We start from the raw sequence: 16,939 nt of genomic DNA, 5'->3' as shown, positions 1-16,939 counted from the left end.
TAGCTGGAGTTATGGTTATAAAAGGTTGCTATTCCATTTATCATTCATTTCCTGCACAGCTAATGGTAAGAGGAATCGAAAATCACTTTTACACTGGATTTGCACATTTTATTAAAATACAGTTGATTTACAATATTCCTTGAGTTTGAGGTGTACAGAGAAGTGATTCAGTTGGGTTTTTTCTGATTATACTCTGTTATTGGTTATTACAAGATATTGAATATAAATCCCTACATTTGGACCTATTTGGGTCAACTAAGAAAAAATCATATTCTCCTTCATATTTTACTTTCTTTTTCAAAAAGAGATTAAATTTTTGTGGAAATTTAGATTTGCTCTTTCCATTTACCAGGAGAATTATATTAAGCCTCACATTCGATCTGTTCCATCTCAGTTTAGTTCCAGGTTGAGACTTTATTTCATGTCCAGCCATGAAAAGAGTGGCTGGTATCCCTCTATTACCTCTCACTTTCAGACACAATTTCCTGGCGAGGCAGTAAGCCCAGTGGGTAAACCAGACCCTCTACTTTTCACTCAGGTCCGGGAGTCTAAACCCATATAACACCTTCTTTGGCAACCAAGGTTCCAATGGTAATGAATCAGCTAGGCTAAAGCACAGAGCTATTTAATTAAAAAAAAAAAAAAAAACAAACAAACAAACAAAAAACCACTTAATGAAATAAATGTTAAGATCTTCTCATTTCATTATGAGCTTTACCTTGGAGACTGTAAAATAGGCAGGTGGGTTACTATCTTGGCTTATTAGGTTTTTTTTTTTTTTTTTTTTAACATTTCAACCACAAATAAATGCCAAGAGATTCCTAACAGAGAAGTTGCTTACGTGAGTCTATATTCTGAAAAGCTGGCTCAAACCCAATCAAAGAAGAAAATAACATGGCCCAGAAAGAGTCCAGCATCCTTTTCCTTCAGGAGCTGGATCTGGTAGGGCCCTCACAGGTTTGGTGACCAGGCTGCAGAGTGTCCTGGTGACACTGGAGTGCATACCTCTCCTCAGACATTAGGACTTGGCTCAGCCCAGCTGCTTTCACTGCGGCCCATGCTTGCCTTTCATTCAGAAACCACGCTGTCAGCTTGGTTTAGAACGTACATGGACAAGGCATAGGCTTGTCCTAGCTGCCCAGGGAGATGCTGGTGGGGAGAAATGCGAAGGCTCCTGATTGAAGCTTTTGCACTTACAGACTCTCCCTTCTCTTCTTCCCTAGTTACCGTGACAGTGGGAGGCAAGCAGCACTTGCTCGGCCTGTACGACACTGCAGGACAGGTATGTTTTTATTCTTTGGTTCACTAAGGGCTTAGGAGGCTGGGGAGACTGATCCATTTGGTTAGGCATCTGGGGACGAATGGTACACATATTACCTCCTGTGATCACCTGGGGCAAATTTACAGTCTAACCAAATGACAACCAAAATATTCTTACTATCTTAAAATATTCATCATTACAAAAAAATCATTATAAGACTCAAGGTGTTGACAGGCAGATAACAATTCATTTACTGACTGATGATGGTCATGAACCAAACAGCATATTTGGCCAAGAGTTCCCATTTCTTCCTACCAATTCCAGACCCAGGATTGCTGAGTCAATTTAATAAGTTTTAGTTTCAGCCATTATTTCATTTATGTTATATCCTTTTTTTTCTTGGCTATGCCTGCAGCATGTGAAAATTCCTGGGCCAGGGATTGAACTTGCACCACAGCAGCAACCAGAGGTGCTGCACCACAGGGGAATTCCATCATATTATATTCTTTGTCTGCTCTTTATTTGAATTGCCTAACAGGCTGCGGAGAAGTACAAAAAAAAAAAAAAAGATAGGAGATAGGAATCTGGGAGTAGGAAAAAAATGGATTAAGTGTTAGAAAGAAGAAAAGCCAGGATCCTAGATGTTTTCCCAAAGTGAGGAATAACTGAGGTTGACTCTAAACTCTCTAAGATTCTTGAAATAGTCTCTTTCTGTCAGAAATAGTTCTTCAAGTTGGAGCACCTGGCCAACCAGTAATATAAGGCCATGGGATGGCACTCTTAATGTTTTATCAGTTAGCAATTGCTCTACTGGGTAAAAATGCCACCTTATCTTTATTTCCTCATGCCCCACATACTCCACTAGGAAAAGTTTCAAATGGTACAAGTTCATGGGCTAGAGGGGAAGTGGTTAAGCAATTGATGGCTGTGGCCCAATTTCTCTGACAGAGCTTTTGTAATCGTACATCCTGGGTCATTTATTTAGGTCAAAATCAGCGGGTTGCTCAGTCTGTCCAAATTCATACATCTTAAGTCCTTTGGAGTGAACGTTTGACCATGCTTATTCCCACTGTGAGCTTCCTGATAATAGTCATTTGCAGTTACACATTTTTTTTTCACAATTATCTGGAGATACGTCTTTTTGCTCAACTTGAAACCTCTCTACTAGAAAAAAAAAAACCATAATAAATAAATTCTCTTTGGGGTTTCTGTGTACATTTGCAAGGACCACTGCAGAAATGTCTTGGGATGTCAGAGGCTATGGAGAACTTGGCAAATCTAGCACCACCCTGAAGTTTCCTTCAAACTCCCTGGGAGATGGCTGGTTTAGCCAGCTCCTCTAGGCTCTGGAGAGTGGAGGAGACCTCTTACAACAATAGCAAGACACAGGACTAGGAAAGGCTGCCCCTAGCTACCCAGGGTGGAAAACTGATGTGGCCCCTCTGAGCAAAGGCTCACAGCACAGCTCCTGCCTGACCACACTCCACTGGAAAGCATTGCAGCAGCAGAGGAAGTCCTTTGGGCTGGAGTTGCCTACTCTCCATCAATCACATGGTCACTGAGGTGTCCACATTCATCAGGACTTCACAGCCTGGAAAAGAGTCAACACCCTTCTCCCCCATCATCATATTGTCTTACTATCATCCACTTTGAAAAGTACAATACAGGAAGGACTGCCATATGACTCAAACTCCTCTGCTTCCCCCACTTGCTACAATAGCCCTCTGTGCCCCATGCGCCCACCCAGCTCTCCCCAATTCCATAGCAACCCTCTGCAACTCTTAGCTTCTGTGCATCAAGTGTTCCCCAAACAACCTTCCCTCACCTCTATTTAATTCCAAATCCAATAAAACCACATAAAAGCAGTTTAATTATTCTTTTCTACTGCTCAGTCCTTTTTAGGAAATTTTAAAAAGAATACTAGCATAAGAGTCAAGCCTCTAAGGCAGTAGAAAAAAATATCTTTAAACTCCAAATGGACACAAACCTCTGACACCAGAGAAAGTGATGTGTGCAGACAGACTATAACAACAAGTGGGTTGTAAATATTGCTTTTTCAACTTAACTTCCCCTTTAATGTTTTCCACCAACAATTTTGAAAGCCCAGAGGTGGACAAGGTTGATAGGGGAGCACAAAGCATGGGGAAAAGAAATCAGAACACATCTTAAGGTTCCTTCTAGGACTAAAATTCTATAATTGGAAACTTTAAAAATGACCTCAAGAATGCCTAAAAGAACTGGAATAATTAAGCAAAACAATTTGAAGCTAGACTCAAGGGAGAACTTTCAGCAGTAAAGAAGGGTGAAATATTGAATTGCCTCCCTCAGAAGGATGACAGGTTATCCTTTTGTGGAACAGTGGTTCTCACATGTGAGCAGGGATCAGAAATCACCTGTAGGGCTTGTCAAAACCCAGCCACTGGGTGCCACCACAGAGTTTCTGATTCTACAGGTCTGGGATGGTGCCCGAGTATTTACCTTTCTGACAGGTTTCCTCATGATGCTGCTGCTGGTCTGCATACCACACTTGGAGACCCACTCTTCTAAGTCTGGTCCAGGGACCAGCATCATCGGCATCACCAGCGGCCTTATTAGAGATGCAGAATTTCAGGCCCCATCTCCAGCCTATGGAACACATTGAAAATGCTTTGTAAGAAGATCTCTAGGTGATTCGTCTGCACATTAAAATGTAAAAATCTCTATCCTGGACGTCTTTGGTGGTTGAAACATTGTTCCCAACATTAGGAGGATGCAGTGGAAAATAACCATTACCCATGGTTCTATAACTCTTCCAATAAGGCTTTGTAACAAATTTAATTTTGAAGCTTTGTCCCAAAATTTCCATTCCCAGCCTCAGAGAGAATAACCTAGCCTCTTCAGGTCTATTGTAGCAACTGCTGTTGAGGTCACAAAGCTAAGGGAAATCTATGACTAATTCAAAACTACTCACTTGGTCAGAGTTAAGAACAAGAAAGAGAGGTGGGTCTCAAAACCAATTGATTAATCCCTGAGCCACTAAAAAGAAATAAGTCTCTGAACCCAGCTATAGGGTTCCATCTTGCTGGAATGTTCTAATTAGATGTTCTTATATGAGCAAACCAAGAAGCAGTGCCCTTGTCTTTGTCTCGTACTAACTGTGGCTCAGAGTTAACATAAACAACCTCAAGAAGCATCCTTGTTCAGAAAACTAAAGGGATAGGAACTCATTCCGTCTACCCTCAGAGTCCTCCCTGGACAAAATCATTTGACCTGGTTCCCCTCACTCTGCACACCTGGTTGCCTCAGACACCACAGCAGCCCCACCAGCCCCGCCAGACACATGCTTCAAGCACTTCCCAAGCCAGACAAGCATTTGCTAAAGAGAGTTGATAACGAAATCATGTGTTCACACTGCGAGCACAGGGCAGTGCTGTCAGACCAGAGCTCTCTCCCCCAACCCCTGAAACAAACTGACATCTGGATTTGGAGTAGAATCCTCTGAAGACAGACAGAATTAAGAGCTTGGGTTCTTCTGTTAGGTAGCATTTTCAGACACTCTGTGAGGCAAGGACATGCAGGGTTTTCCGCAGGGTGATTCTGTGTGTTAGCCCTCAGCTTGTCCTGGGGAGGCAACAGGGCCAGCTCTGTGAGCACCTTGACCTGTGCAGCTCAGGCCCCTGAAGTGTGTTGGCGAGAGGGTCCCTGTGACAGGGATTCCTGAGCTCAGATCTTTGGCTTCACTGCAGAATCTGAGAGCTGACTTCTACACAATGTACTTGCAGGCCAGTTTGTTTAGACTGTGTGAAATAGACCAGAGGAGAGCAGGGAGCTGGGGCAGGGGTGTCACCGCAAGCCTGGGCATCTACCAGCATGCGGGAAGGGTCTCTCCTAGGTCAAGACTAGGGTCAGGCAGCCTCCCACTCCCAGCTGGCCATCTGAAGTGGAACCAGCCCTGGTACCAAGACACCTTACCCCGTTCTCTCATGGGCGCTGACCTAAACAGGCAACATGGGTAAAACCCTGCTCAGGCTGCAGCCTCTCAGGCCAAACTCCATGATGGACATGTCTTAAAGACAATATGTGCAAAAGGTGGCCATTAGCAGCAATGCCAGGGAGGAATGGGACCCTCCTGGGGTCAGGACCCTGGCTACTCAGCGGCAGCATAACCTCTGCGTCTTCTGCACACAAGCCCCACTGGGTCAGGCACTGTCTGCTTTCAGGCAAGCACACAATGATACCTGTCATGAGAAACCACAGCAGATCAGCTGTCCCAGAGACCATGAGCGTGTGGGAGCAGGAAGGCCATCAGCTGCACCCCCTCACTGAGCCAGGGCTGCATGATACATGTCATTACCCACCCTGAACTCTAAAGCCTGTTTCTCTCCCCTTTCTCCCCAGGCAGGGAGGCAAGGATATTGGGGTGGGGGTGTCATTAATAACAACTCAGGGTCCACTTGGAAGGACTTGCTATTGGCTAACCCAATGGGGCCATCTGGAGCAGAGAGTCTGACATCAACCCTCTATGGGAAGTTTGCCTAAAACCTCAGGACAAATGTTCTTCCTCAAAGAGCAGCTCAAATGTCCTTGCTCACATGCCTCTTAACATGGCTTCAAAAGTGCTTAAATTGGGGGGGATGAAGAAGTCAGTCCATGTGACAAGTGAGTAAAAGTAACCTCAGGACACAATCTTACTTCTCTCCAAATGATGATAAATGGAGCCGTAGGGACATTGATTCAGAGGTACACTCAGAGAGTGTGAACATTTGGGTCTCATAACTATTCCATGTAGGAAAAGTTTATCTCAGTTTCAGCCCCAGTGTCCACGAAGGGTAGGAACACTGTACCAAGACCTGCAGCTGTTGGTGACACAGATGGAGGATGGACTCTACCATGAAAGAACTCGCTCTGCTCAAGACACTCTCCTGGAGTTCCTGTCGTGGCTCAGAGGTTAACGAATCCGACTAGGAACGATGAGGTTGCGGGTTCGATCTCTGTCCTTGCTCAGTGGGTTAAGGATCCAGCACTACTGTGAGCTGTGGTGTAGTTTGCAGATGCGGCTAGGATCCCACTTTGCTGTGGCTCTGGCGTAGGCTGGTGGCTACAGCTCCAATTGGACCCCTACCCTGGGAACCTCCATATACTGCAGGAGCAGCCCCAGAAAAGGCAAAAAGACCAAAAAAAAAAAAAGACACTGTCCTAAGTGGTCTGCAAATATTATCACATTTCATTCTCATAGCAATCCTCTGAGGCCAGCTCTATTACCAACCTGTTTTACAGATAAGAAAACTGAGGCAGAGGGAACTTACCCAAGATTCCCACCAAAGTCCCAGGCAGGGCTGGGATTGAACCCAGAGAGTATCTTCTTCACCCATGCTCTTAAACACTGTGCTGCACTCCTGCCCTCTGTGAGGTGCCCACATTTTCCAAACCAAGCCTGACAGATATGAGTATATTTATGGGAGAATATTAAAGTGAGGCTGTGCTGATAATCTGGAATAAACATCACTGAACCCAAGAGGACTTGGAAGCAGAATTCAATTTCCAGTTTAATGAGGGTAGGGGGCTGGGAAAGGCAGCACTCCTTGCCACTCTAAGCATGGCCCCTGGTCCAGCAGCATCAGTGCCACCTGCAAACTTGTTAGAAATGCAGATTCTCAGACTTCATCCCAGATCTGCTGCTGAACAAGAATCTGCACTTTAACATGATCCCAGGGGATTCAAATATGCCTAAAGTCTGAGAAGGGGTGGTCTAATGGTGCCACCTGTGCCATCATGAGGCAGCTGTGACGGACATATTTTGAGCCCAGGTATTTGGCCCATCTGAGCTTGAGGCTAGCCCTGAGCTTTTATTTTTTAACCATTACCCAGAGTTACCCCAGAAAACCAGGTTTGCCTTCAAACCACTCTTCTGCCTTCAGAGTGAAGTTGGGTGGAAAGCACTCAAAAGCCTACCCTACACATATCCCTCCCTACACCACCCCCACCCCCCACCCCACCTCTCTGTCCATTTTAGCCCCTGAAATCCCCATTTGAGATACTCTTCTAGTCTTATATTCTCAATATCAACACTGGGGTCTCATATAGACCATTAACCCACTCCTGGGACCCCCTTTATATCATCTCAACACGTGGGCATCCAACAAAGAAAACATGCCCCATTGAAAAAAAAAATCACACAAGTTAGCAAGTGGCACAGATTCAAGTCCCTCAATGTCCTAGCACCCAGTCCTCAGTCCTGAGGGGACATTTACTCTGATTCATTCTGAACCCACTGCCACGTCTCAAAGCTGCAGCCAGTGGTGATCCAGGGATGAAAGGAATCAGGCCAGCCCAGGTGTGAGCCTTCTTTACAGGTACATTTGCTATTTAGTCCTGATTAAATCATTCAACGTCTAGACTCTAGTTTCCTAAACTATAAAATCTGCCCAGGGCAAAGGGAAGCCCAGTAACCTGTGGTTCTGAGACTTGAGCTACAATGGAGTCACCTTATGGACAACTGAGGGCTTGTTAAGACACAGATGAAGTAGCCCTTCCCCCAGAGCCACAGCATCAGGAAGGCAGGGCGACACCTGGGAATGTGCATTACAACAAGCTCCCAGATGATGCCAATCCCACAGGTCAGCACCCATACTTTGGGAGTCATGGCACTAGCTGATCTCGAAAACCTCCAGCCTTAAAACTGTATTTCCTCAATTCAGCCAAATAACTATTCTACATTATTCTGTTATCAGACCACTAAAAGCAAGAGAAACTTCACCTCTCTCACTTTCACACAAATCAAACTGTTTCCTATTTTTTTTTTCTTTCCCCCACTAGATTGCCAATTCTCAGTCACTTTACATGGCTCATAGAGCATCCTTAATGCTCCATGCTAGATGTTTGGTAGGCAATTAAGAAATCTTTTTAGGCAGAATCAAACAACAGGAGCAAGGTTTCCACAGAAGAGAGAGCCAGAATACAGAGCAGGATAAATCCCCATGAAGGGCACAGTCAGAAGTCACTCAGCTGGAGGGCCCTACCTAGCACAGGGGAGATGATGGAAAAACCAAACCCCTCTCAGCTTCCCACTTGACATCAGTCCAGCAAAAGTCTTCCTAACTTTTCTATCATGTGAGCAAGCAGAATTCCTTTGATAGCTTATGGGTAAAGACTCAAATAAACATGATCTTTTCAGACTACCAGTTATTCGCTTATCTAGCTGTGACCCAGGCTTACCTAGTTTTGACATTTCTCCCAGCTGTTTTGTTTCTTTGCTTTGAGGTTTTGAACATACAGTGTCTGCTGCCATCTGGTGGTGATTTCTAGCTGATGCAGGCCTGGCGATAGGACTTTTATAGACATATAGAAATTAGATACTATACCCTAGAGTCTAACATTTCTTTGCTTAGATCCTTGGGTAAAACATGAATCCATTTTAAGATTTCTGGATAACTGAATTTTCAAGAAAATTCTTAATCTTTCACTTAAAATCCTGAACTGAAACAAATTTCATAGTCGCAATTAAGAAACAGAGCCAGATTCAGGCTAAACACCCCAGCCTGGCATTTAATAGCCCTGTTACTGAATTTCGCTAAACCTTAACTTCCTCCTTTCTATGAAATTTATATGTTGATGGTACCACCTTTATAGTGCTAGTGGGAACATTCAACGAGATAATGCATGAAAGAGCTTGAAACAGTGCCTGGCCCTCAGTAACAAGCCCTTGATACATCCTCAACTCCCTGTCAACTTCAGACCAATGAAATCAGCAAGCTTAGGTGCCCAGGCCCACTCTGCAGAGATTCTGATTCACTGGCTCCAGAGGAGGGAGGTAGAGGCAGGTAGGTGGCTAGCAGGGTGTTAGGATGCTTTTAAAGCTCCCCAGGGGCTTCTAATGAAAAATATTGCAGTGAATGATCCACAGAAAAACCGTATGTTCATTTGCAGGTCACTATAGACCCAGTGTCATCCAGTCTGTCAAAGCTTTTATGAAATATTTGCCACAGGCATCAGTGGGGCATGAGAAAAAACCTAACACAGACTCCGTCCATTTATAACAATCCAGAGGAGAGGCTGGAGTGGCAGAGCCAGGTGGTAGCAGGAAGAGTTGTAGCTCATGGGCTGGGAAGGCAAGGTCTCAGCTTGTGGACCTCACAGTTACTATCAGAGAGAAAGCCCCCAAGAGAAAGGAGAGAGATCCTGAGGGATGGTTGGTTTTCAGGGTGAGTTGTGTAAAGAAGAGGAGGTACTGACAAGAGATAAGCTCTCCCGTCTCCCACCCTAGCCATGTAGACACAAACACACATACACATGCACTCAGGCACAGGCACAACTCAATTGAGATTCAGTCAGTGAGCCTGGCCCAATCACTGTTTTAGCAAAGTTCTCAACTCTCAATTTATTTGCCTTAATATAAATGAGATAAATGAGTCACAGTAACTGATTTTCTGGGTGTTCTTTCAGTTCACTTTGTAGGATTTTAGGATTTTTCAGCATCCTTGCCAGCTCTCATTGCCTTTTGCTTAGTTCTTGATAGTACCAGAAGCAATAATAGTGCCAGCCATGCACACTGAGCCTTTGTGTTCTGGGCACTTTTGAGCAGTGAAATGACAGACAGTTGCATACCCACCACGCTTGACATTCCAGGGGCTTCCCCCCAGGCACACATGTACATGGCGCTGTGCACCCCTTTTGTAAAGATGTTATTAGCATCAACAGAAAGATAGTGAGGTTGATATTGTAAAGCATTCATTGCATTAAGCCTAAAATAACAAGTGTCAAAATAATGAGCTATGCAATCAATTTTTTTTTTCTTTTGTCTTTTTAGGGCTGCGCCCACGGCATATGGAGGTTCCCAGGCTAGGGGTCTAATCGGAGCTGTTGCTGCTGGCCTATGCCAGAGCCATAGCAATGCCAGATCTGAGCTGCATCTGTGACCTACACACAGCTCATGGCAATGCCGGATCCTTAACCCACTGAGCGAGGCCAAGGATTGAGCCCAAAACCTCATGGTTCCTAGTCAGATTCATATCTGCTGTGCCAAGATGGGAACTCCTTATTTTTAAATAGACATGTGAATGTTATATATGTAAACAAACACTAAAAATTTTGGAAGGCTACTGTTATGTAGGCGCTCCCTCTGGGAAGAAAGGAAAAACTATTAAAGTTCAAGTGGGGGATGGAAACAAAATTTTACTCCTAACTCGATGTCCTCGGGGAATGTTTGAATTTTTGCAATGAGTTTATATAAGTTTTATAACTTTTTAAACGTTTGGAAGAGTAGTAAGGTCAGATGTAATAAATGAATTGAGATATTACCCATGTCTATGTACACAAGTATAAGTGTGAACATACAGACATAGTTGCATCTATGTATGTATGCCTGGACATAGTGTGTATATGTATATGAGTTATATGCAGTGTGTATGTAAACACAATATATACATATAAAATACACACACATACATAAGGTTCCTCTGGGCTTATGTGTTACTAAATTCTATAAAAATACATAAAACCCTCTGATAAATAGCTGATTTTACCTGAGAACCTCCTGAAACACTTCACATACAATAAAAGGTAGTTGCTGACATTTCCCCAAAGTTGAGGTAACGCAATGTTTTACCTTGTCTCTGTCACCTCTTGCTGAAACAGCACATATGTAAACATCCTATGCAACCAGGAACTCTTCAACCAGAACACATTCCTGTCTGAAAGGTCTTTGGGAAGAAAATAATTAATCTGCATTTGATTTCTTAGGCCGCACTGTGGCTTTTCAGTAGACTTAGAAACAAATCCCCAATTCTTAGCTCTAAACCCTCACACAGTACATTTCTTCAAAAATGGTGATGTCTGATTTGGCCACAACTCTTTGGTCTTCTTTTTAGTTGTCTTGTTCTAAATGAAATCTGAATGCAATTTTTTAAAATTATATAAGGAAAGAATTTCTGCACCTTGGCCCACAGCCCACTCCTTTAAATACATATTCAATACAACACAATTCCTATGTGACAAGAGAATTGCAATAATTCTGATTGAGTCATACACATTAAATGGGTGAACTTTATGAGTAAGTTATCTCACCAAAACTGTTAAAAATATTTTAAGATTTTTTTTTTTTAGTTCATCTTCAAAGGGAGGCAATTCATAATCTCTGTGCATAACAAACAGGTGTTTTCCTGACTGATGGTTCCTCTGCTTCTAGTAATTTAGGGAAACCCCAGATTCTGGGGTGGGGGAAGGTATGGGATCAGGGGCGCTATGGTGGCACCACTTGAGCCCCACCTCCCAGCCACTGCACAAACGCATACACCCTGTGCTCTCCCGCAGGAGGACTATAACCAGCTGAGGCCGCTCTCCTACCCCAACACGGATGTGTTTTTGATCTGCTTCTCGGTGGTAAATCCTGCCTCTTACCACAACGTCCAGGAGGAGTGGGTCCCGGAGCTGAGGGACTGCATGCCTCACGTGCCTTACGTCCTCATAGGGACCCAGGTGAGAAGGTGGGCAGGCGGGCAGGGTTGCCAAAAAGGAAAGGCCCTTTAGGCCTCTCCTAAACATCCTCTTCTACCAAAGCCTGCTTAAGAGTGTCTCTGGTCCATCAAGCCTATCAACAGCCATTTTTAAGAACTGAGTGGTTATTTAGCCCCTGATTGAAAAGACAATAGGGCTATTTAATATGAAAGAGGGCGTTCCCATCGTGGCTCAGTGGTTAACAAACCCGACTAGCATCCATGAGGACGCAGGTTCCATCCCTGGCCTCGCCCAGTGGGTTAAGGATCTGGCGTTGCTGTGGCTGTGGTGTAGGCTGGCGGCTATAGCTCCAATTAGACCCCTAGCCTGGGAACCTCCATATGCCGCTGCTGATTAGGCCCTAAAAAAACAAAAAAACAAATAATATGAAGCAGGAAGTTTTGATAGGGCCTTTAAAAATTAATCTCTCCACTTTTTGTCTTTAGATAACAAAGTCGTTTTTTAAAGAGACACCCTTCTCCAGGCCAGAGCCAGAGGAATGAGGTGCAAGCGTCATTTACACTCATTATCTAATATTTTTTATATCTAAAATCCATGATTGTTTGAAAGTCACAAAATTGGTGTGAATGTCAAAGTAACCCCAGTGATCAGAATAGACTCATTATAACAGAAACTCCTTAACAACATGCCTTGAGCAATGATACAGAAGTCACTGTTCCCTATTCTCTTCAAGGCTCCTGGTTTCTCAGATCTTAGAAAAGAAGTTAAAATGGATATATACCAGATAAAACTGTGATTGTAAACGCCTTTAGAGTGTTTTGAAAGTTAATAAAATTTCACAGTTTGAATTTTCAGCCATAAGCCAGTTGCACAAATGCATTAAATATCATTGCAACTTTTCATAGTTTTAAATAGATTTTGTTCTTTGCTATTTGGGTTTTAACCCAAATTATTGTCTCAAAAATATGGAAATGTAATAATACCAAAGAGCGTTATTGTTAGCTGTCTCATATGCTGCTTTCTATTTCTCATTTTACATTCTGCTGGACAAGAGAAAGATTTTTTTTTAAATATAAAAGAAAAATACTTCCTAGGGTGTATATGACAGATAATTAACACAGTCATAAATCAGAATACAGTAATGCTTTTGCTCTAAAGATCATCATTTGTTTGCTTAAATGAAGTCTTTTGCCTTAGGTCCAGATGATAATGTTTGACCACGTTGATGGGAAAATCAGTGATGGAACATGCAAACATCCTTGTATGATCTTAACTCATTTTGTAACAGGTGGGCACAAAGTTGAAAAATTGAGGCAAAAAACCCACCAACTAGTCAAACTGAGCAATGTACTTACAAGTAGGACCCTAATGTATGAATTTTTTTTCTTTAAAACACAAACCTGTATGTGCCCACATTTACACCCATGCATATAGGCATGGGTCCACATACACAGTATGATTTTAAAGCAACTACAATATTTAATTAAATTATTACCCCTAATCCAAACATAGATGCTATTTTCAAAGTAGTTCTACCTTTGAAAAGATTAATGCTTATCCTTGAGCAGGCTCTTTGGAAGCTCCTTTTTAGGACTTGACTTCAGAGCCTGGAGCATATTTGTTAGGCTATCCTCATAGGTGGCAAACCTTCATCCCTTTGAGGGTGAAGATTGGGTTTGGAAAAGCTCTCCCCTACAAAAAAATCTTTTATATATAAATATATTAGGATTTTATATATATGTGTGTATATATACTACATATATTATTATACATTGTAATATATTATTATATATTATATATTACATATTTTAATATAATAGATATTTTATATATTAATAATATATAACATTTTATTATTATATATATATAATATATGAGTTCCCTGGTGGCTCAGCAGGTTAAGGATCCAGTATAGTCACTGCTGTGGCTCTGGTAACTGCTGTGGTACAGGTTCAATCCCTGGTTAGGAACTTCCACATGCTACATGTGGCCACATGGCCAAAATTTATACACACACACACACACATATATAAATAAATATATATATGTGTGTGTGTGTGTATATATATGTATATGTGTGTATATATATATATATATATATATATATATATATATTCAGAGCCAGGAAATAAACTATTAAACAATGATTTTTTTGTTTTGTTTTTATTCTTTTAGGGCTGCACCCACAGCATATGGAGGTTCCCAGGCTAGGGGTCTAATCGGAGCTACAGCTGCCGGCCTACGCCAGAGCCACAGCAATGCCAGATCTGAGCCATGTCTGTGGACCTATACCACAGCTCACGGCAACGCCAGATCACTGAGCAAGGCCAGGGATCCAACCCGCAACCTCATAGTTCCTAGTCAGATTTGTTTCCGCTGCACCATGACAGGAACTCCTCAAAAAATGATTAATATAATTAGGGAGCAAATGAGGCATTACTGTTCAGTAATAAAACTGATTATTTTGGGAGTTCCCGTCGTGGCGCAGTGGTTAACGAATCCGACGAGGAACCATGAGGTTGCAGGTTCGGTCCCTGCCCTTGCTCAGTGGGTTAACGATCCGGCGTTGCCATGAGCTGTGGTGTAGGTTGCAGACGCGGCTCGGATCCTGCGTTGCTGTGGCTCTGGCGTAGGCTGGTGGCTACAGCTCCGATTGGACCCCTAGCCTGGGAACCTCCATATGCCGCAGGAGCGGCCCCAGAAATAGCAAAAAAAAAAAAAAAAAAAAAAAAAGACAAAAAAAACTGATTATTTTGTATATCCTATAAATCAGGTCTAGAAATAAAAGGAAATTTCAAAAACATTTGAGACAACTATGGAGTCGTTGGAATAAGTATACATTTATAAAGAACTCACTTTAATTTTTAGACATAATATGGGCATGTGTTTGCGCTTCCTTAAAGAAAATTCAACAACTTCATAGGTGTCAAGGAGAAAAATATCTCTCTTATGTTACAGTTTACAATATCTGGTAAGGCCTGAAAATAGAAATGAGTGTATCACATGTGTGTCTTTTGCCAGATTGATCTCCGAGATGACCCCAAAACCTTGGCCCGTTTGCTGTACATGAAAGAGAAACCTCTCACTTACGAGCATGGTGTGAAGCTGGCAAAAGCGGTACAGATCTGAATTTCATTTTGAATAGTTGCTGAGAGAAGAGTGTGCTGTATGCTTTGGAATGGAAAAGCTATGTAGGCTTTTGCTTTCAAGTGTAATGTGCTCAGAATCATCACTCTGCTTTATACACCTTCCCCTCTGCCCCCACCGCCCCTGTTCTAGTCAGGCTGGAAGGGACCATTCAGTTAGCATTCTTGTCAGCCAGCACTCTTTTTTCATTAAGAAAGAAACTTGGTGAATTTAAACAGCTGGGGCACTTATCATTTGATTTAGCAATCTCTAGAATATCCATTTTCCATATTTAGTGTGAATAAAGGGAGTCATTAGATATATATATTTGTAAATCTCTCTGCTTATTATCGGTATAACTCATTTAAATGACTCCATAAAAGGCATTCTGCGATTTTCCTGGGAGAAACTTAGATTCGCATCTGGCAGGGTTATATTTGTTTAGTATTTCTCACTCTGTAATGAATAGCCACTTAGAGAAGCTGGATTATGTCACAAACAGCATCCAGAAAAGTAACATAGATTGAAAAGTTACTCGGTAGAGAAACTAAGCGGCTATTGCACAGATAATAGCAACTTGCTCACAGATGGAACTGTTTCCACAGACCATTCTTCCATTCCCAGAGCTTAACAGTGATTCTGCTGGAAAATGATCTAGACCAAATCTTATACCTCCCATTTCCCCCCAAGATGTATACAAAAGCAGACACTCAATGAACATGAGATGAGGTACTGTGTGTGAGGTTTCTAAGTCGTATTTCTGCAACCTGAGTCCACCTCCTCATTGATTTAGTCACAAACCCATGAACCCAGGCCAGAGGTTTCAGAATCTTCCCTTTCACTTTCTAAAGTAACTAACCCTGCAGAATGCATGACCTAGGCAGAGTTAGGGTCCCCCTTTGCAATCGGTCAAGAACAACAATAACTACCAATTCTTCATGAATAAAAAATGCATGCATTTCTCTTAGTAACGCTTTCATATAGGTAACAAAATTAAGTGATACACTTGAATAAAAGTGAATTCAAAGAAATTATGTTTTTATGGACGCAATCCATGAGAACATCTCACAAACATTTGAGAGACGGTATGCTTCCTAGTTCTGTGAATAGCAGTGTTAGAACCGGGGAGGGTGAGCCATCCATCACATTCTTACAGGCTCTGTCTCATTTCAGCCCCTTGCTAGCCTTTTTCAGCAGATAGCTCTTGTCTCCTCTTACAGGTGAGCAAACAGTGTCTTAGGGACATGAGCATGTTTGAGTCACACAGCTGATAACAACACAGATAAAAACACTAAGCCAGCTCTGTGGACATCACCCCCAAGCACCTGACCATCATGTAAACTGTCTCCTCCACTATTTCCTTTTCCTCCTATGAAATGGGCACAGGTCATAGCTACCTTTTCCTCAAACATCCAGCTTCCATTCTCTCCCTAAGGTACATAAATATATAGCTCCATTCATGATCATATGGGATTCTTAGCTCACATTTTTCACAACACGAAGGCCCCAAAGACTCAGCACCAGCTTTTGCAGGAACTTGTTTTCTGGGTCTGTAGCTTCTGGACTCTCTCTCAGCACCATCCTGTCAGTGTCCTAGACTGACTTCTCATTTGGGAAGTTGTTTCTTCCCTCTGAAAAGAAGTCTTTCCAAAGCCTCCATCTCATTTCATACTTATTTTGGGAACAATAGCTGTGTTCACCACTCCATTGCCGTTTGCCAGTTTCTCCTAGCAACTGCTCTTAGATACAGAGAGAATCATGTTTAGCTTACAAAATCCAATTTAGAAGAAAACCAAGCAAGAGTTTAACTTGTTTCATCACAATTCATGTAATTATAGAGATGCTTTAAGTTTCTCTGCTCCCTGACTTTCCTGTCAAGTAGTTTATAATAACAGCTAGCGTTCATGGAGTGTTTGCTGTTAACTGGGCTTCCTACCAAGCGTTTTACATGCCTCATCTTAATTAATCCTCACAGCAACCCCCTGAGGTGTGTATATTGTTGCCTCCACTTGCCTAGAGGAAACTGAGGCTCAGAGAGGCTAAGGTTACACCACCTGAAAGTGGCCGAGGCAGGATGTGAAACCGTGCTTTAACCTCCACATTCTGCTTCCTTCCTGTCAT

At 42.5% G+C, this 16,939-nt stretch overlaps 1 protein-coding gene across 1 annotated transcript in view; it reads left to right on the top strand.

Moving 5' to 3' along the window:
* The window catches only part of RHOJ (ras homolog family member J), an 84,043-nt gene that overhangs the window by 60,792 nt on the left and 6,312 nt on the right, over positions 1-16,939 (top strand). Inside the window, exons 2-4 of the mRNA XM_047767534.1 lie at positions 1,224-1,282; positions 11,549-11,713; positions 14,714-14,809. Of these exons, the coding sequence (XP_047623490.1) occupies positions 1,224-1,282; positions 11,549-11,713; positions 14,714-14,809 (320 nt within the window). The remainder of the gene's footprint in view (positions 1-1,223; positions 1,283-11,548; positions 11,714-14,713; positions 14,810-16,939) is intronic.

This window comes from Phacochoerus africanus, chromosome 2, assembly GCF_016906955.1.
Source record: "Phacochoerus africanus isolate WHEZ1 chromosome 2, ROS_Pafr_v1, whole genome shotgun sequence".
Taxonomy (NCBI): Eukaryota; Metazoa; Chordata; class Mammalia; order Artiodactyla; family Suidae; genus Phacochoerus; species Phacochoerus africanus.
Note: the sequence above shows the minus strand (reverse complement) of the source record. Positions and strands in the feature narration are given on the sequence as shown.